The 20521-nt window shown below is 42.6% G+C and overlaps 3 protein-coding genes across 3 annotated transcripts; 2 read left to right on the top strand and 1 right to left on the bottom strand.

The window, feature by feature from the left end:
- Positions 1-1293: 1293 nt before the first annotated feature.
- Positions 1294-3047, top strand: LOC134205833 (uncharacterized). Its single transcript, XM_062681452.1, has 2 exons — positions 1294-2478; positions 2536-3047. The coding sequence occupies exons 1-2, from the start codon at positions 1294-1296 to the stop codon at positions 2980-2982; spliced, it is 1632 nt and encodes a 543-aa protein (XP_062537436.1). The 3' UTR covers positions 2983-3047.
- A 776-nt stretch (positions 3048-3823) lies between these two features.
- On the bottom strand, positions 3824-4845 carry LOC134205835 (nuclear nucleic acid-binding protein C1D-like). The gene is made up of 3 exons (XM_062681454.1): positions 4742-4845; positions 4388-4660; positions 3824-4326 (listed from the first exon to the last, which is right to left on the bottom strand). Exons 2-3 carry the CDS (start codon positions 4637-4639, stop codon positions 4120-4122), a joined length of 459 nt encoding a protein of 152 aa, XP_062537438.1. The 5' UTR covers positions 4640-4660; positions 4742-4845; the 3' UTR covers positions 3824-4119.
- A 239-nt stretch (positions 4846-5084) lies between these two features.
- On the top strand, positions 5085-19977 carry LOC134205834 (nucleic acid dioxygenase ALKBH1). The gene is made up of 3 exons (XM_062681453.1): positions 5085-5343; positions 18908-19458; positions 19520-19977. The coding sequence occupies exons 1-3, from the start codon at positions 5242-5244 to the stop codon at positions 19884-19886; spliced, it is 1020 nt and encodes a 339-aa protein (XP_062537437.1). The 5' UTR covers positions 5085-5241; the 3' UTR covers positions 19887-19977.
- Positions 19978-20521: the final 544 nt, after the last annotated feature.

Genomic DNA, 20521 nt, shown 5'->3' with positions numbered 1-20521 from the left:
GTCTCCAGTTTCCTTATATTTTTTCCGCGCTTGGGCAGGACGGTTTTGAAACCTTGTTTCTTTGAAGGAAGTGGAGAATTCAGAGACTCCCCCTTCCTCTTGTTTTTATTAATGCTCATTGCTGAGCGTGGAGACGTGACCTTCTAAGAGGTTTTTTTTCCCCAGAACGGTGTCCCTGCATGATTACCACCGCTTGTCGGAATTCGACTTCCGCAAACGGGTCCAACGTAAAACGAAGGCACGGGTCCTTGCAAAGATCGTAACGGGACCAGTGGGTACTAATAGCGCTAAGAAGCACCGTTGGAATTAAAATAGCTTCGGGTAGTATTAAAAACTTCCTTCCGCAAAGAGAGAGAAAAGAACCGCACAGCACGAAAGCACGATGCTATCTGGAAGTTTATTTGCCAGTTTTCTCACTTCTTTCATCCTATTTGTACCTTCATGAATGCTAACAATCCTTTATGGGACAAATATAAGCAGTTGATGTAGTGGAGTTAGCGCAACCAAGTGTCATTTTTGTTGGTGTTCTGGGTTTGAATCCCATCGCGGTTATAAAATTTGTACAAATGCACACCGAAAATTTTCGCTAAAATTGAGTGAGGCGTAAGAATGATGGAACTAAAAAAGAATTTTATCAACTAGGCACGATTATTGTTTATCTTTCAAGTTTGTTCTAGTGAAGAAAGGAGCGAGTGAAAGATGTTCCCAACAAGCATTCAAGGCTGATAAAGAGCTTATTTCGCCACAATTTGGCTTGTTCAGCTAAAAAACTAGCTTATTCAACTTAAATTGTTTGTTGGGTTTCTTGCTACATGCTTTGAAAAACGATTTTCTTTCGAGCCGTAAGTCACTTGTTTTCATCTCACCGAAACGGAAAGTACGAACCCTGTAGTAATAGTAATTACTTACAAATGAGAAAGGAATTCTTCAATTTATTATAAACATGATAATAACCCAGATCTTAATGAGAACATCTTTTTCATTAAATATGGTTTAATAATTATTGCTAATGGTTTACCCATTTACACTACCGTTAGATTATGGACATAAATAAAAAGAATGCCTATATATAATAGGTCACGTGTAGCACGTGGATATCAAAATAATCACCGGTGAAAAATCGCTCATTTATTATTCTGGGGTAAAATTAACGGTTGACCGTCTACACGAGCCAAATTATGTCTCCCCGATTTAAATGACATCGTATCGATTGGTCAAGATATCTTTAGGCTTTCCTTCGAAAGGAATTCCATTATTCGCTCGGAGACAGTCAACAGGGCAAGCAGCAACAGTATGTTTCCCCGAGATGTCTACACCTTCTACGACGAGGACGAACAATTGTGGCGCGGACGGGATATTCCGGAAATTTACAATCCGAATCAAAGCATCGGACAACTTATATGGAGCCTATTGAATCGGGCTCCCTGGAAGATCGCCCAAATCAGTGCAGAAAGTGGAGTTCGGGTGACGTACAGCGAGATGCGGCTGAGGTCCATCCGGGCAGCGCAAAACTTGGCAATGATTGTGGGGCTCGAGAAGGGCGATATGGTGACCATCGTGTCAAGAAATAATGAGAAAGTGGCACCTGTGGTGTTCGGATGTTTCATGTTGGGAACTCCGATCAATACGCTGGATCCGGGATTTCGTCGAGATGACTTTGCGCACATGTTTGAAACTACCAAACCGAAGTGTGTGATATGCGAAGGAGATCTGGTGCATGAGGTGGTGGCAGGATGCGAAATGGTTGGTATTGCACCGGAATTGATCGTTTTCGGGACGCGAATCAATGGATACGGCAAGGTCGATGACTTGCTGGTGGAGACCGGCACCGAGAAGCACTTTCTGCCGGCGGAAATTGATGATCCAGTCAATGCGCTAGCGATCGTGCTTTGTTCATCGGGAACGACGGGCAGATCGAAGGGCGTCTGTCTTTCGCATGGTCTTTGCGTGGCGAATATGTCCGGTACTTGGACATGTTATGAGTCGGATCGCGTGCTATGTTTGAGTTCGTTATATTGGATATCTGGAATTGGAACGCTTGTGGCGGCGACAGCAGCAGGCGCAACTAGAATTATCACGACAGAACCGTTTAGTTCGGGAATGATTATAGATCTGATTGAACAGCACAGAGTGAGTGTGATTTTTTTTCCTCCTTCGCATGCGTTGGCGATTTTGAAAAATCCAACCATAGGAATGGTGGATTTTTCGAGCCTGCGAATGGTGCTTTGTGGAGGAGGACCGGTTTCGGCGGATTTGAAGCGTTCATTTGAAATGTATTTATCAAAGGGTAGGTTTCACGTGGTCTATGGGTTGTCAGAGTTGGGTGGAGCAGGCTGCATTAGCGAAATGGCATACAAAAATGGATCAGTTGGAGTTTTATCGAATGGAGTCATGGCGAAGGTGGTTGATGATGAAGGAAATGTGGTTCCCTCCAACCAAGACGGAGAGCTGTACGTCAAGGCGAAGCACATTTTCATGGTTTGGTGTACAATGATCCAAAAGATATCATTTCGATTATTGCTAGATTGATTTCAGGGATATTACGGAAATGCGGAGTCAACTGCGGAAATATTGTCCGAAGATGGGTGGCTGCGAACTGGCGACGTTGCTCGAGTGGACGAGGATGGCTTTTTCTACATAGTAGACCGCAAAAAAGATATCATCAAATACGCAGGTTACCAGATTTCTCCGACGGAGATTGAAACCGTTATTATGAAGATTCCCGGAGTAGTTGCGGTTTGTGTCACGGGCATTCCAGTTCCGGGGAATGATCTCCCGGTTGCATTGGTGATAAAGGCTTTGAACTCCGAAGTGACGGAAGAGAAGATCATACAAACAGTTGCCAAAAATATGTTGAACTTTAAGCATTTGAGAGGAGGAGTTTATTTTGTGACTTCGTTTCCGATGACTCCTTCGGGAAAGATTCTGCGACGAACGTGTCGCGATATTGCGATTGAGTTTTATAATGCGAAACATATGTAATGAGTGAAAAGTTAGAAAATTATTTGAGGCTGGTTGAACCACAGACAAGAAGACACTACTTTGGTCGTTTGATAATTGCAAAATGTTTACATTTATTGGTGAATTCCGTGTGAATTCTAGAGTCTAATGGTTATATGTTGAAACATATCTAATTGTGCAGTGCGATGCAGCTGTAATTGAACTTCATATCTTTCTGATGCTGTGGAATAAAGTACTGCATGATGACGTAGTTTGATAGTTCACAGAGCTTGTTTACAGGGACTTAGTCTATGGAGCAGGTGTCGATAAAACTGTTTTGCGATTTATTAAGAATATTGATTTATGGAAGGAATCAAAGCATATCACTGGAATATTGGAATGAAAATAATTTTTAACGAAAGTTATGAATTTCTATTTTCGGCTCGTCGATTTTAATTCTAATTCCCTTATCGTTCAAAGTTAGTATTGCAGTCAAATGTTTTGCAGCTGTCGAAATATGTTCATTGTTGGTGTTCGAATTATCGTTTAAACAGTGGTCATTTTTAGATTGAAAGTTTTTTTTTGTAAACACGTTGAGTAAAAGTGACATTTTATTGGACTATTAGAGAGGTAAACTGTATAAGGCAATATATGACTGTGACTAGAATTCGAGGCAACCAATGATTGATTCGTCTGGAATTTTGCGATACTCGTTATTGTATAAAGTAAATGGTAATCATCAAATGCGCAAGTTATCAGATTTTTGCGACGGAGATTAAACCGTTATGAAGATTTGTTTACCATCAAATAAACTTTTCAGATCGCATAGATTGTGATTTTTCGACTGTTGACCAATTATCGACTTAAAAACAAACTCGCAATGTTTTTAGATAATATATTTACTATTAAGATCATTTATTTATTTGCTTCATTAAGGAAACTCTCAGCCCAAGGCTGGTTCGTTTTACTATTAAGACCTCCTTAAATCAAATTTCAGCAAAATAGCAGAAACGCATAATTGGAACCATTTTTGACGCCAAAAATGGATAAACTACATCTAACAACAGTATATCCGCTCTACCGTATATGTGTAGAGACGCTACATTTACATTTACAAGAAATAGAAAATTTGTACCCCCCAGGAAGCGTGTTTTTTTAGCAATATCATTGCATGCCCCACTAGTCTTCGAAGCGGATCTTCTTGTTCGGCGGAGGGTCCGCCTTGTCCATCGGTTTATCCCGGTTCTTGTGGTCGTACAGACCGGCCCGAACGAACCGCTTGGCGGCTCCCTGGTCCAGCGTTGGCCGATTGTATCGGTGGTCGTATATTTCCTTCTCGCGCACCATGGCCGCCTTGATGCGTGTCAGTTCATCTTTGATTCCGTGCTGAAACGAAACCCGAATTGTATTTCATCTATTGGAACAATACGCCCACCTTCACACCCACCTTGTTTGGATCCAATCCAATGATTTTGTAGTACATCCAGTACAGCGAATTGATGCTGTACGAAATGTGCAGATCATATTTGACCTTTTCTTCCAGCGTGAAACTTTCATAGTTTTTGTAGTCCTCTCGGGCAATGACTAGATTTTGCCGGATCCTTTCGATACATTGCGACAGGGTTTCATTCTTGTTGATGAAAGCAGTGTCGTTTTTCAACTCTCCGTAGTCAAAATCCTCCACTTCGAGAGTGTCCATTGTTGTGTGATAGTGCGAACACTGATCCGCATAAAAATTACAGAAATATTTGTTTGAATTTTGAATGATTTTGTATAATTCTGCGGAGAACACATTACTTACCAGCAGTTTTTTCGCAAAATCACAACAAAAGGTGACAGATGTTTGTTTTGGTTTGGCCTTCGTTTCGCTATCGATCTAGTACTGCATTGAGACATGAATGACAACTAAGGATCTGTCTCATTTGGAGAATTAAACTTAAAAGTGACAGTTCGAAAATTAAAAAATCACCCCGTTATAAGAATGGCTGGCGCTACCCAGCAATTCCAATAGGACATCCATGGAAAATGATTCTGTCAAAAGTAATCTTGCTCTGCGAGCAGGGTTATTTGATAATTATTGAAATGTCACTTTTAAGTTTAATTTCAGTTTAATTATCCAATTGAGACAGAACCTAAATCGATGAATGATGAATGCAGTAATAGACAAAAACAAAATCGTGTGCGGTGTTCAAAAGATTTGAAAATTTTGTTTTAATAGTTTAATACATTATTATTGTGTAATAAATATGTTTAGTCAATACATTAACATGGTAAAGCATTGATTCACATGGATATCAAAGGATGTTTCAAGAGGCATTCAAATATTACAAAGCGCGAAACCCACCACCTAGTTTAGATAACGTAATAGATTTGTGTTCGAGCGGACTAGATCATCGATTAAAGGTAACAGAATAGTGAGTAAAATCCAGGATATACCCCCCATCTAACATAGATTGCACACCCCTTGGCGCACCCCACTGCGTTTAGTTCTCCCATCGACCGATTGGCGATTTGGCGTTGCAAGGAAAAGAATCAGAATGTTACGCATTCAAATAATAAGCACGGGAAATGATAGGAAGAAAATTTTAAAACATTTGTCATTTATTAAAAAACGGTTATCAGTACACGGTTAGAAAAAAGTACTTATTTAATTTAAGGTATTTTTTTCTCTCGCATAACCCTCCCTCTTCCCTTTGTTGTCATACAATGAAGAGCTAAACCACCCAACAAAGGCAGTAAAGTGTGGGAACCAAATTTTAAGTAATCTCATGTTTACAAAAGTTGAGTAAAATTTACCTAACTTTTGGACAGTTTCTATTCGAAATGAGGTATATTTGACTTAATATTAAGTAAATTTTACTTAATTAAAAAAAATGCTTAATTTTGGCTTCCCAAACTGAACCCTCGATTTGAGTGAAAAGTACTCAATTTTAGGTACTTCTTTCTAACCGTGTACGGGGTGTACACATGTAAAATAAAATTTTGGAATTTAAATTATAAGTCTTTTACGGGATGTAAATTAAAAATTCCAACCCCTCGCTAATAACCGTTTTTATTTAATTTACCTCGAGAGTTTTTAAAAAGGGGATTGAGAGGCCGGTATGTAGACCACACGTCCACTGACGCTTGAAAAAAAATTAAAAGTAGAAAATATCCACTGCGGGTAATGTTTCCTTAAAAAAATGTATGAAGAAAATCGTTTTTTCGTACGGTCAACATTCTTAACAACTCCTTGTTCATACAGTTCGATCTTCGAAAACCGTTGTCACTATGGTTAAAACGTTGTCAGACTACAGTACGAATATGCTACAACGTGGAATGTAAACCGTTCCAATAATGGTTCGGTTATCGTTTGGATTTATGCGGGGATGCCCCACTGAGCAATCTCAAGCTCTATCTGGAATATGAACGAATGTCGGCAAAGAGGATTCTCTTCGTCGCTTTTCCCTCTTTTAAATAAAAGTAACAAGCAGCGGATTTTTTGTGGTTTAGTACCTCAGAACGATTGAAAACAATACGAACTTGCATTCTGAGGTGATAAATAATTTCTTTGTGTTTTATCACCTCAGTACGATAGTAAAAAATGCGAACTTGCATTCTGAGGTGATAAACTGCAAAGAAATCTGCTGCTTGTCACTTTTATTTAAAAGAGGGGAAATCGACGAAGAGAATTCTCTCTTGCGACATTCGCCCTTTTACCAGATAGAGCTTGAATTGTGAAGTAACACTGAACTTGTCACTTTCATTAAAAATATCGAAAGTCGACGAAGAGAATTTTCTCTTGCAACATTTGCTTTTTCGTCAGATAGAGCTTGATCTATAATATACGCCGGTAGCAAGGCTGTTGAGTGTGTTTGGCGTGTTTGGAAATCAAACTAAAGGCCAGTATCGACTTAAAAAGTAGAGAGGTTACAGAATTTTGTTCAATATTACCAAGAGGAATTTTGACAACTGATCTGCATGGAGCAAATTGTCAATTTTACTTACGGAATAATCGAGCAGAATATTTTTCCGAAAGTAAAGTGACAGCTCCCATTACTTTGCGTGGGAACCTTACAAATGTCAATTTTGTTTTTTGTTCTTTTCATGTGGATACTGTTGTAAGAATTATGTTTCGATTCTTTACTTTTCCGATTCAGTGGACGGAATTTAACATGTAATTGAGATAGAAAAAGAAATTTCTTTTGAACACGATACCAACCTTAAAACTGAAACTATCAGTTCGCAACGCAGAGTTGTAGTTTTATTTTTCAAGCACTTTTTGGAACTGATTTGCAACTGCTCGACTGGTTTTGATTTTATTTGATTTGAAACTTGAATGAAACTGAGTTTAAATTTATTTAATAGTGTGCACAGACACAGTCTGTGGTATGTGTGTGTCATAGATGATAGTTAAACTTATTGTTTTTCATTATTATTATTTATTTGGCTTACATCTACACAGATAACACTGAAGCAACAATTTGACGCCATAATACACGGTTCGATGCCGCATCTCTCTATCCTCGAATGCGATCCACGCTCGCCATTCTTTACCTGGTCAGCGCACCTCGCTCGCTGCGCTCCACGCCGTCGTACCTACCAGATCCAAAGCGAACACCATTTTTGCAGGATTGCTGACCGGCATTATTGCAACATGCCCTGCCCATCGTACCCTTCCGGCTTTAGCTACCTTCTGGATACTGGGTTCGCCATAGAGTTGGGTGAGCTCGTGGTTCATTATTTGCCGCCACACACCGTCTTCCTGCATACCGCCAAAGATGGTCCTAAGCACCCGTCTCTCGAATACTTCGAGTGCTTGCAAGTCCTCCTCGATCATGGTCCAAGTTTCATGTCCGTAGAGGACTACCGGTCTTATCAGCGGTTTGTACATGGTAGTAGGCTCGACTTCCATAGATAATGCGCCTTCGTATTTCTCGACTAACATTGTTATCAGCATGGATCCAAGGTAGAAGAATTCTTCGACCACCTTGAGTACCCGTCTGTCGTAACACTGATTCCCAGGCAGGCTCTGTCGCGCTATGTTCTGCCCACAAGCATTAACTTTGTCTTCGATGCATTCACCACCAGTCCAACTTTTCTTGCTTCACGTTTCAGGCGGGCGTACAGTGCTGCCACCTTTGCAAATGTTCGGTCGACAATGTCCAAGTCATCCGCGAAACAAATAAATTGACTGGATCTGTTGAAAATCGTACCCCGGCTGTTACACCCGGCTCTCCGCATGACACCTTCCAGCGCAATGTTGAACAACAGGCACGAAAGTCCATCACCTTTGTCTTAGTCACAGGTGAGATTCGAACGAACTGGAGTGTTCGCCCGAAGTCTTCACACAGTTTTGCACACCATCCACCGTTGTTTTTATCAGTTTGCTAAGCTTGTCCATAATTTTCCATAGCTCTACGCGGTCTATACTGTCGAACCAATCGTTCCGTCGACTTCGTCCCACATACTCCGCTGCGTAGTTAATGGCTTCTTAAACTGTATTCCAGAAGTCCTCCGGAGGGGCTCCATCGAGCTCACCCTCTTCCGGCAACGCTGCCTCGAGATACTGCGCGTATGCAATGGCTTCAGTCACTCTAGGTCGTACCGCGGCGGTCGTCGTTACCGAACATTGTTGATGACGGATAGTTTTGGGCGCAGTTAAACCATCACAAATTAGTGGTCAGAGTCGATGTTAACGCCACGATATGTCCTGACGTCGATAATGTGGTAGAAGTGCCGTTCATCAATCAGAACATGGTCGATTTGTGATTCTGTCTGCAGTGGTGATCTCCAGGTGCACCGATACGGGAGGCTGTGTTGGAAGTAGGTGCAGCGAATGGTCATATTCTTGCAGGCGGCGAAATCAATTAATCGTAGGCCGTTTTCGTGCGTCAGCCGGTGAGCGCTGAACTTCCCAATAGTAGGTCTAAACTTTTCGTCTTGGTCAACCTGAGCGTTCAAATCTCCTATGATGATTTTGACGTCGTGGCTTGGGCAGCTGTCGTACTCAGGTTCAAGCTGCGCGTAGAATACGTCTTTATCATCATCAGTGCTTCCGGAGTGTGGACTATGGGCGGTGATTATGCTGAAGTTGAAGAACTGGCATTTGATCCTCAACATGTACATTCTTCCATTGATCGGGCACCACCCGATCACGCGCCTTTGCATATCACCCATCATAATGAAAGCTGTTCCCAGCTCGTGTGTGTTCCCGCAGCTCTGGTAGATGGTATGATTACCTCTAAACGTTCGCGTAATTGATCCCTTCCAACAAACCTACTGCACTGCCGTAATCTGGCAAAGTGACGTAACCGTAATTTTACAACATGCATGTTTTCCATTTTTCTGTTAAAGAGCTCGATGAGTAGTACTCGTTAACACCATTTTTGAAAAATGGCGTATACGTCACTTTTTCAGATTACGGCAGTGCAGGGCTACGATGCCGAATCCACGGTCCTTGAGCACATCGGCGAGTATGCGTGTGCTCCCGATGAAGTTGAGAGATTTACAGTTCCACGATCCAAGTTTCCAATCGCTAGTTTCCAATCGATTGTTCCGGTCCGTACTCTCTTGTTGATTATTCGTTGCGTGAGTTTTTTTTAAAGGCTGGGTTGCAGGGCCTGACATAAAACCTCTGAAATTTCCGGAGGACCACTGCTCCTTATTTCTGATGGACCTTGGTGCACAGTTTCAGCACAGGAAAGCTTTTCAGCATTACTTCTATAGGATAGGCTGTACTTAATGTACACATTCACACAGGCACTCACACCATTTGAGACTTACTTGCATGTTCACTCTAAAACTCCACTGCCATGCCTCAATGAGTCTAGCGGTAACTGGCTGGGCCTACAGATATTACGATAAGGCACTCCTACCTCAGCATGTGTGTGTAGTCTATACACAAATTTCCACCATGGCTCGAGGTGACCATAGCGGTTACCCGCTACAACACACCTTCCTCAGCACAGGCCGATCACTCACTCTTCTGCCGGAGCAGACCACGCGCTACCCTACCGAAGTAGGGGCACTCCTCGTGCACCACGTGTTCCTCACTTTGGGTATGTGGATTCATCCCACTACCACCCTGCCGCCGAAGCAGCTTCTCCAAAAATGAGTCTTATTTGGGTGCTCACCCCAACACTCAACTGGCATGCCTCGAGGTGTCATTAGCGATATGTAGGGACCAATCGACGATATTACACTTCGACACTCCTGTCTCAGCAGTGTTATAAAACCAGCATAAAACCAAAATCTTACTAAGCTTCTGTCGTGCTTCGAGGTGACAATAGTGGTGACGAACTATGACACTCCTGCCTCAATACAGACAGATCACTCGCTCTCTGATGAAGCAGCACACGCACTACCCTACCGTAGTAGGGACACTCCCCTTGCCGATTGGCAATCACTGGGCTCATGTGTGCTTTGAGCGGCACACGTTCACTTTGATAGGGCCTGCTTGAAGACACATGTAGCTTTTTGTAGAGGTTTGACAGAACCCACTGCCATACCTCACTTCTAAAGATAGTAGAATCTATAGATGAGCGAAAGCATGGCTGAGTCGTTTTTTTTGTCCGTACACACGCGCATATGACGTCACAGCCCTTAACGTTTCCATTGAAATCGTCATGTTCGTTTGGAGACACGTTTGAGAGTTCGTTTGGAGACAGAGGATTTATCTTCGCTCATCTATATATTCCACTACTATACTATCTATACTCACCACGTCCTAGGCAGACCCCCTAACTTGTAGAGGCCGTTGGGAGGGGTCGTAAAGCCCTTGGACGTACACCGTCTTCTTGCACACCGCCAAAGATGGTCCTAAGCACCCGTCTCTCGAATACTCCGAGTGCTTGCAAGTCCTCCTCGAGCATTGTCCATGTTTCATGTCCGTAGAGGACAACCGGTCTTATAAGCGTCTTGTACATGACACATTTGGTGCGGTGGCGAATCTTTTTCGACCGCAGTTTCTTCTGGAGCCCGTAGCAGGCCCGACTTCCACAGATGATGCGCCTTCGTATTTCACGACTAACGTTGTTGTCAGCCGTTAGCAAGGATCCGAGGTAGACGAATTCCTCGACCACCTCGAAGGTAGCCCCGTCTATCGTAACACTGCTTCCCAGGCGGGCCCTGTCGCGCTCGGTTCCGCCCACAAGTATGTACTTTGTCTTTGACGCATTCACCACCAGTCCAACTTTTGTTGCTTCACGTTTCAGGCGGGTGTACAGTTCTGCCACCTTTGCAAATGTTCGGCCGACAATGTCCATGTCATCCGCGAAGCAAATAAATTGACTGGATCTGTTGAAAATCGTACCCCGGCTGTTACACCCGGATCTCCGCATGATACCTTCTAGTGCAATGTTGAACAACAGGCACGAAAGTCCATCACCTTGTCTTAGTCCCCGGCGCGATTCGAGCGAACTGGAGTGTTCGCCCGAAATCTTCACACAGTTTTGCACACCATCCACCGTTGCTTTGATCAGTCTGGTAAGCTTCCCAGGGAAGCTGTTCTCGTCCATAATTTTCCATAGCTCTACGCGGTATATACTGTCGTATGCCGCCTTGAAATCAACGAACAGATGGTGCGTTGGGACCTTGTATTCACGGCATTTTTGAAGGATTTGCCGTACAGTAAAGATCTGGTCCGTTATCGAGCGGCCGTCAACGAAGCCGGCTTGATAACTTCCCACGAACTCGTTCACTAATGGTGACAGACGACGGAAGATGATCTGGGATATCACTTTGTAGGCGGCATTAAGGATGGTGATCGCTCGAAAGTTCTCACACTCCAGTTTGTCGCCTTTCTTGTAGATGAGGCATATAACCCCTTCCTTCCACTCCTCCGGTAGCTGTTCGGTTTCCCAGATTCTGACTATCAGTTTGTGCAGGCAAGTGGCCAGCTTTTCCGGGCCCATCTTGATGAGCTCAGCTCCGATACCATCCTTACCAGCTGCTTTATTAGTCTTTAGCCGTTGAATGGCATCCTTAACTTCCCTCAAGGTGGGGGCTGGTTGGCTTCCATCGTCCGCTGAACTGACGTAGTCATCTCCTCCGCTGCCTTGACTTTCACTGCCTGTACTTTCAGCGCCATTCAGATGTTCCTCGTAGTGCTGCTTCCACCTTTCGATCACCACACGTTCGTCCGTCAAGATGCTCCCATCCTTATCCCGGCACATTTCGGCTCGCGGCACGAAGCCTTTGCGGGATGCGTTGAGCTTCTGATAGAACTTGCGTGTATCTTGAGAACGGCACAGCTGTTCCATCTCCTCGCACTCCGCTTCTTCCAGGCGGCGTTTCTTCTCCTGAAAAAGGCGGGTCTGCTGTCTCCGCTTCCGTCTATAACGTTCCACGCTCTGCCGGGTACCTTGCTGCAGCGTGACCGCCCGCGCTGCGTCCTTCTCCTCCAGAATCTGTCTGCACTCTTCGTCGAACCAATCGTTCCGTCGATTTCGACCCATATACCCGACGTTGTTCTCCGCTGCGTCGTTAATGGCTGCTTTTACTGTATTCCAGCAGTCCTCAAGAGGGGTCCCATCAAGCTCACCCTCTTCCGGCAACGCTGCCTCGAGATGCTGCGCGTATGCAGTGGCGACATTAGGTTGCTTCAGTCGCTCTAGGTCGTACCGCGGCGGTCGTCGGTACCGAACATTGTTGATGACGGATAGTTTTGGGCGCAGTTAAACCATCACCAGATAGTGGTCAGAGTCGATGTTAGCGCCACGATATGTCCTGACGTCGATAATGTCGGAGAAGTGCCGTCCATCAATCAGAATGTGGTCGATTTGTGATTCTGTCTGCAGTGGTGATCTCCAGGTGTACCGATACGGGAGGCTGTGTTGGAAGTAGGTGCTGCGAATGGCCATATTCTTGGAGGCGGCGAAATCAATTAGCCGTAGGCCGTTTTCGTTCGTCAGCCGGTGAGCGCTGAACTTTCCAATAGTCGGTCTAAACTCCTCCTCTTGGCCAACCTGAGCGTTCAAATCTCCTATGATGATTTTGACGTCGTGGCTTGGGCAGCTGTCGTACTCACGTTCCAGCTGCGCGTAGAATGCGTCCTTATCATCATCAGTGCTTCCGGAGTGTGGGCTATGGACGTTGAAGAACCGGCCTTTGATTCTCGACCTGTACATTCTCTCGTTAATCGGCCACCACCCGATCACGCGCCTTTACATATCGCCCATCACTATGAAAGCTGTCCCCTGTTCGTGTGTGTTACCGCAGCTCTGGTGGATGATATGATTACCTCTAAACGTTCGCACCATTGATCCCTTCCAACAAACCTCCTGCAGCGCTACGATGCCGAATCCACGGTCCTTGAGCACATCGGCGAGTATGCGTGTGCTCCCGATGAAGTTGAGAGATTTGCGGTTCCACGAACCGAGTTTCCAATCGCTAGACCCTTTTCGTCGCAGAGGTCTTCGCCGATGGTTCCGGTCCGTACTCTCTTGTTGATTGTTCGTTGCGTGAGTTTTTTTTTGGCTGACTTGCAGGGCCTGACACCAAACACCCTAAATTTCCGGAGGACCATTCCTCCTTATCTCCGGTGGACCATGGTGCACAGTTTCACTTAGAGTCCCTCGCTGGCACTCGGACGATGATCAGCTGCCCCTAACATGGAGAACAGACGCTGTTGTGAGCCGATCCTGACATGGAGAACAGACGCTCAATAAGATTTGCACCAGTCTTCACGAAAACATGAGCGGCGCTGAGCTCGAGTGCAGTTTTTACTAGTGCATGTTCATCCCGAGCTCGCGCTCTCCTTCAAGCTCGTGTTCACCATCAACATTGAACATGGGTGCGAAGAATGAACGCGGTGCGGTTCAGCTCAGGCTCGAGCTCAAATTCAAAACATTGGACTGTGTGTGCAGGCTGTGTGCTCATCCATCATGCTGTGTGCTGAAACTTTATGATTATGCGGCACGTTTCATATTCGGTAGAGTTGAGGTTGAGGGCAAAACGAATCCGAGTTTGTAGATGAAAACAAGTTATGGGTTTTGTATTTGCAGAGACATGCAAGATTTTATTACGTGAATATTTTTCAACTGTGTGCATGTGACCTTGATAGAAGTGATAGGAATATTTGCGCAAATATAGGGGAACTGCTCCTTGAATTCATACCATGTACCCAAATCAATTCGCGAAGTCGAAGCAATCAAAATCTGACAGATAGCAATGGGGTTTCCCATAGGAGGGAATAGCAGAATTTGCTTCGACTTCGCGAATACCATTCGAAAACAAAGAAATGGTGCGCTAATTGTTTTATTTCTCATTTTTGTGATTTTTTCAGCAGTGAGCACGTCGGAAAACAACAAAACACGACACAAATTAAGCTTAAATTGCCTGTTTTGCAAATGTTATTGATATAGGAGCATGTTATTAATAATGGAACAGATCCCCTAAATCCCATTTTTTATTCTGTATAGAATTTCGCGAATATTTATGATTTATTATTCATTTCATGCATTTTAATTAACTTTCCCAAAGATTTATCAGAAGAATTTGAAAATTACCTTCCGAAAACTGTTCTATATGGAACCATTGGTTGTGTTTTTCTTTTTGACTCTTTTCTTGGATGTGAATCCTTTAGTATGTGAAAAGAAAGCGTGTTACGTTCTACTTATTAAGGATTGTAGAAAATAAACCAAAGCTTTATGCAAACTCACTTTAAAATGAGAATTAAGTGTGTCAGCAAAGATACACATAATATTTTTTTCCGTTTAACTTGAACAATTAAAATCAATTGAAAAATGTTTTAAACATGTACATACAATCTATCCAGAAAAACAAAAGCGTAAAAAATGTTCAATAAACGGATTCGGTCATTGATTGTAGCCCACTAAAGCCACCAACATGTTTCGGTCTAGTCTAGGATGTTTTCGGTTGGAAAACATTAACGACATTCTGGGCATAGTGTATTCAATGTACTTGCCACATAAGATACACATTAGGGACCGTACACATACCACGTTAGCACTATCGGGGGTCTGTCGTTTTCTTATGCACCATATTAATTAAAAATCATTTGTATGAAAAAAAAATCACGATGAGAGGGGGTGAAAAACTCATAATTGTACGACTGGCAGTTCATTCTAACTCCCATATATTTATCAGCTTATTTTTGGTAATTTAGGATTCATGGCAAAATTTCGGGCAATTTGATGGTGATTTAGGATTTAGGATGGGATAAAGGAATTTCTATGAAAAAAAGTTTAAGTTCTTCTTCAACTGTCAACTTGTGATCTATTCAAATGTACAACCTAAAACTCCGTTTTTTGGAATATGTGTCAGCGAAACTCATTCATGTTGAGTTTATTTTCCATCGCTAAGTTGAGGCTAATTTGAAATTTCACTATTTTAACCATATTATCTCTGTCAATAGAAACGTTAAATCAACTCAAAACCGATGAGTTAAAGGGTTTCGTTTACATAGTTTCTAAATACGACAGTAGAGGTTTTCAACTGTACAACATTCTCCACAGTGTAACCGTTATAGGACAGGAGTAGGTCGAGATCATCTTTCTGCTTCTTCTTCTTCTTCTTCTTCATGCAACATTTAAACGCCAATGCTTCAGCAATATGAAACAATTGAATAAGGGTGAAATCAGGAGTGATTCAGTTTCATTCTAAATTTTCGACCACTATTCTAGTTTGAATCTGGAGCAAAATAGAACAAACTCGCTGGTTTCCCCAGCAGTGTTCTATTCATGTTTTTCAAATTTTCAATTAATTTAAATCATTATGTTACTGCCAAGAAAGGCGCCGGAATTGCAAAGTGGATTGATCCGTAGATAAAATGACGTATCCATACACCAAAACAATTGAAAAATATTTGAATCTCGTGATTCAATCGTGGTTCAAATCTGCAGAAAATAGAACGGAGCGTTATACCAGTTTTATTTTTTTGACAGTTGACTGGTATAAAAACTGAATCTAGAACAGCTGCTGGGAAAATTAATGTTTCAGATTCATATTCAAACTGACAGCCCCGAACGATTTGAATCACTGCTGATTTTACTCTTAGAGTAAAAGTAAAAGAGCGAGCTTAAAAATATTTGAATGCGAAAAAACGATTATTTGCAAACTCTTTCTGTCCGGCACTAGGCGACTAATGCTCAGATACCAAAATATATTTCTAACCAAAAATATATAAGAAATGCCACGAACAATGAATGTTATAAAGATGAGCCAGCTAAGTCCCTTAAATGAAGACAAAAGAAAAGATTGTTATTTAAAACTTGACTAAAATACACTATCTTATGTAAAGATAAAGTACATTTAGGCTGTGAACCATTCCACCGATTCGTTTAACTTTTAGTTAAAATTTGACATTCCGATGGTTATTTTCCCATCGTGGTTAAAATTTTACTCCGAAGCCGACTCATTTGAGTTTTGACAGATTGATAGTTATTTAGAACGAAATTAGGGTCTCGCCGACATTTATCACCAACACGAACGCAAGCTCGTGGTTGCAAACAATCCCATTTGATTTTGCCGTGACAGCTGCTCGTGGTTGCAAACAAACCGAGTAAAAGTGTGAGTGAAACGTGCGTGTACGTACACGATCGCTGAAAGCCTAATGGATTTGGCGCCAATTTTCTCGCGAACAAAGTTTAACTATCGAACTGTCAAATCTAACCATGCTCCGGAGCAGGGTTATTTTTAACCACGGCGAAATAACCATCGAACTGTCAAATTTTAACTAAAAGTTAAACGAATCGGTGGAATGGTTCACAGCCTTAAATAGCTTTCCTTTATGCTACACAAGACGTTGAAGTTTTGACAAACCAAACCGTGCAATGTTTAGTTTTTCGCAGAAGTTCCAAATAATTATAAATAATATTGTAATGTTCCTCTACTCTGTCTGTAAGGATACATATACCAAAATATCTATACGCATAATAAGATAAGACATAGTTCCTTTTTACTTTTGCGAACAAATTACCATACCTAGACCCAATGAAATTCAATTCTATTAGTATTAAACCAGAGTTTAACACTCGAGCAAGCGCGCTGTTGTATTTTGTACAACACTAACGAAAAATCATCGCTCGCAGTACACAGCAAGAGCGAGCCTGCATGAGCGTACCAGGATAGCGCGTTTTGAACGATTGAATACCAAAATACTAAGCCAAGCTCAAACTAACGTCTTTTGATTGGAACCGATGTTTTGTACCGTGCTCAAAACGGCGCTCACAGCCGCGCTGTAAACATCAATGTTCGAGCGCCGCTGTGAGCGCGGTGCTAAACATGAGCATCCAGCCTGCGCTCGGGATCATGTTCATTTCTACGAGTGCGCGTTCGAGCCCGAAGCGAATGTTCATTCAAGTGCGGCAGCATGGATAAACATCTGTGCGAGGCTGCACCTTGAAGACTGATTTGCACCTCCGGCGAGGAGCAAACCCCCCCTTCCCTGTCAGCGACCATAGTTCCCACCGGGGTTGGTTACCCGATCTTCCCTAAGGTTGCTCGTATCCCGGCCAGCACCGCGGGGAGGTAGGGATAGGAGTTGCTGGGTAAGAGGCTAAGGACCACGAGATGGGGTCTATTTTATTCCTTCAGGTACGCGAAGTACCAATGGTACGCTTTACCCAGCATTTGCCGTGCCTATGCGCTAAGCACGATCCTTTTCTTTTCCAAGAAGACCAAGGGTCAAAACAAGCAAAAAAAGCATTTGAAGGTCACAGAAGACTTTCACTATTGATTACACCCACAATTCGCCAAATGTATGGTTAGGAAAAAATCGCAAAGTTCGGAGATGAACTTTTAAAATTGACCTTTCCCGTCGAAAAAAAATTTCGCGCAATCGATTCTTTAGCTTATTTAAAGTCAACTTTTCGAAAGAACCCATATTTTTTGAAGCCTCTAACTATTTTTAAAATTGATAACAAAAACCGAAAAAATGCTGCACGTGTGAACCGGCCTGAAAAATTCACCCGATGTTCGTTCAAATTCGGGCCAATCTTAAAAAAACAACACTTTTCCGATTTTAAAAATAGTTAGATGCTTCAAAAATATGGGTTTTTTTTTGTGAAAGTTGACCTTAAATAAGCCAAAAAATTGACTGAGACAATAAAATGAGATACAATTTTTGACGGGAAAGGTCAATTGACCACTTTTACGGATGTTCCGGATCTTTCGAAGGACCGTTTCTAGGGAATTTGGAGGCCATAGAAAACTTTCACTATTGGCTCTATGATGAACTTTTAGAATTGGCCACTTTTAGGAATTTTCCGGGTCTTCCAGAGGGCTTTCCGATGATCACACAATGGATGAAATTGCGCATATACTAGATAGCAAATGCAGTTGGAATCATCAAAGCACATATTTGCAAGCAATTTTATGTTTCTCAGCACGTGACTTGAAATACAGGTGCCATATGAAGTAGCTCAAACAGTACCTCTTTAGTACAGGTTTCCCGGGGACAAGAGAGGTCAATTTTGATGAATCACCACAGGACCTTACTCTAGGAACCTACAGCTTTTGTTTGGTACCTAAAGATCAAAAATCGGTTGAAATTTGACTTTTTATGATCGTGATAAAATGGATTCCAATGCACAATGTGTCGCTTTTTTGTGGCGCCTCTTCTAGATGTCACTGAGAGCTGATTTTCTCAGGGAATCTCAGTTTTTAATAGTTAGGAAAAGTCATAATTTTCAGATTTTTATTTCGTTGCGTTACAAAGAGTCAGGGTTGTGTTAGGTATGCTGGGGTAGAAATGGACCCCAATGCACTAGGAAGGTTAAAACAATGTCTTCTTTCTACCAGCGTTTTCCCGTACGAGTCGGCGGCCTTATACTATTAAGATGGCTCATCGGATGAGCCGTCATCTTGATGACCAGCAAGTTGAGCTGCTTGCGGTTGGCTACTCGCACAACTGACAAAGCTGAAAGCTGAAAAATTAGTTCATTATTATTTGAACATTGTCATCTTGCCTTTTTTCGCTTCAATTAATTAACAATCCAGGAATGGGTGCTTTTATCGTTTTCAGATCATATCTCCTAACACTACACGAGATGACCAATATGCTGGCTTAATTCCCACGAAACAATGGCACATTTATGAATTGGTTGATCGTCCAGGTCTTATTCTTATCGCAAATCCGTTCACCAAATGTGCCCAACGACATTGGATGGCTCGAAGTATTCTTGACTATCCGAAACATCCTAATAGAACCAATCTTCCCGAAACCATTATTGACAAGTACGGCTCATACTCCAACGATGATCGGGAGCATTTCGATTGGTGGTCCGTGGCTCAATCAATCGAAGATTCGGCAGAACGTGCCAAACTATGGAAAGCTTTGCGCTGGACCACCCTAGGATATCATTACGATTGGACGAACAAAGTCTACGACGAAGCCGCGAGGAGTGAGTTTCCTCCGGATTTGGCAGAACTTTGTCGACATTTTGCTGAATCATTGGGATTCCACTGCTTTCGGCCGGAAGCGGCCATCGTTAATTACTATCCCACCGGAAGTACCCTTGCAGGTCATACGGATCACTCGGAGAAAAACTTGGAGGCACCATTGTTTTCATTCAGGTTGGATGTTTACGTTATCTTGATCTGGACAACACATTTACAAAAAAACTCTTTTCATCAGCTTTGGCCAACCGGCAATTTTCCTGATCGGTGGCCCTAGTCGGGACGAGAAACCGGATGCACTGTTGCTGCGGAGCGGCGACGTTATCGTTATGACCCGGGAAAGTCGGCTGTGCTATCATGCGGTGCCAAAAGTTTTCCCTTGTCGTGAATCGAGCCTGCAGCGATGGGCGGAACCGGAAGGTGAGGATGCGGCAGGGCTGGCAACGGAAGAGGTTCCTCCGGTGGCGAATGCTTCTATTCGAAGCGAATACCATCGAAACCGGTATTGGCGAAGCACCGGCAACGGTTTCGCTGATTACATTAGTAATAGCCGTATCAACATCAATATTAGACAAGTTCTAAATGAGGGGGAAAATCATTTGTAAATTGATGAGAGGTTCCTGCAATGTGGTCGTAATTTTACTGATTTGGGATTCTATTAAACTTTAAATGTTTGGTTGCGGCCAAAGTTGAATATAGAGGAAGAAATTCGTGATCCGAAAGTTTCTTTAGTTTAAGACATAAAAGACAAGAAGGGAAGAAAGCAATAGAACAGGTGATTAACAGAACAAGTAAACGAAGTCATAAAACGAGTTTGTACCCATTTAATTACCTCACTTGATTGTACCATTGACAGCTACGTATGTCGACATCAGGCCGTCTTCATTGTCTTGTACTTGATTCGACTTAACTAATAGTCCAAAATAATTTTCTTATTAAGTAAACGAGGGAATAAGAGAACAAGAGTACAAACAGACAACCAGTAATTTATATGAGATGGTCACAGTTTTCCTGTAATTTGGAAGGCGATGCGTTGTTTACTTTAGCGATAGTCCACTCAACATCAATATTGAAATAGTTCTTAATGAGGGGGAAAATCATTAGCAAACGTATACCGAACGCGCGGCTTTCCAAAGTTAAGCAAAAGGAAAAAAATCCGCTCTGCAATAAAATTCCAATTTTTCGTATGCTACTGTTTGAAAGTTTGGTAAGTTGGTTTTTAGTTTCCGACGGCTCCGAA

The sequence above is a fragment of the Armigeres subalbatus genome, chromosome 1 (assembly GCF_024139115.2).
Source record: "Armigeres subalbatus isolate Guangzhou_Male chromosome 1, GZ_Asu_2, whole genome shotgun sequence".
Lineage (NCBI taxonomy): Eukaryota > Metazoa > Arthropoda > Insecta > Diptera > Culicidae > Armigeres > Armigeres subalbatus.
The sequence above is the reverse complement of the archived record's forward strand: the minus strand, read 5'-3'. Positions and strand labels throughout refer to the sequence as shown.

Coding starts and splice junctions, on each gene's coding strand:
- LOC134205834 (XM_062681453.1), top strand. CDS start 5,242: ATGTTTCAAGAGGCATTCAAATATTACAAAGCGCGAAACCCACCACCT. Junction 5,344..18,907: donor GACTAGATCATCGATTAAAG/GTAACAGAATAG, acceptor TATCGTTTTCAG/ATCATATCTCCTAACACTAC. Junction 19,459..19,519: donor GCACCATTGTTTTCATTCAG/GTTGGATGTTTA, acceptor TCTTTTCATCAG/CTTTGGCCAACCGGCAATTT.
- LOC134205833 (XM_062681452.1), top strand. CDS start 1,294: ATGTTTCCCCGAGATGTCTACACCTTCTACGACGAGGACGAACAATTG. Junction 2,479..2,535: donor AGGCGAAGCACATTTTCATG/GTTTGGTGTACA, acceptor GATTGATTTCAG/GGATATTACGGAAATGCGGA.
- LOC134205835 (XM_062681454.1), bottom strand. CDS start 4,639: ATGGACACTCTCGAAGTGGAGGATTTTGACTACGGAGAGTTGAAAAAC. Junction 4,327..4,387: donor TTGGATTGGATCCAAACAAG/GTGGGTGTGAAG, acceptor GTTTCGTTTCAG/CACGGAATCAAAGATGAACT.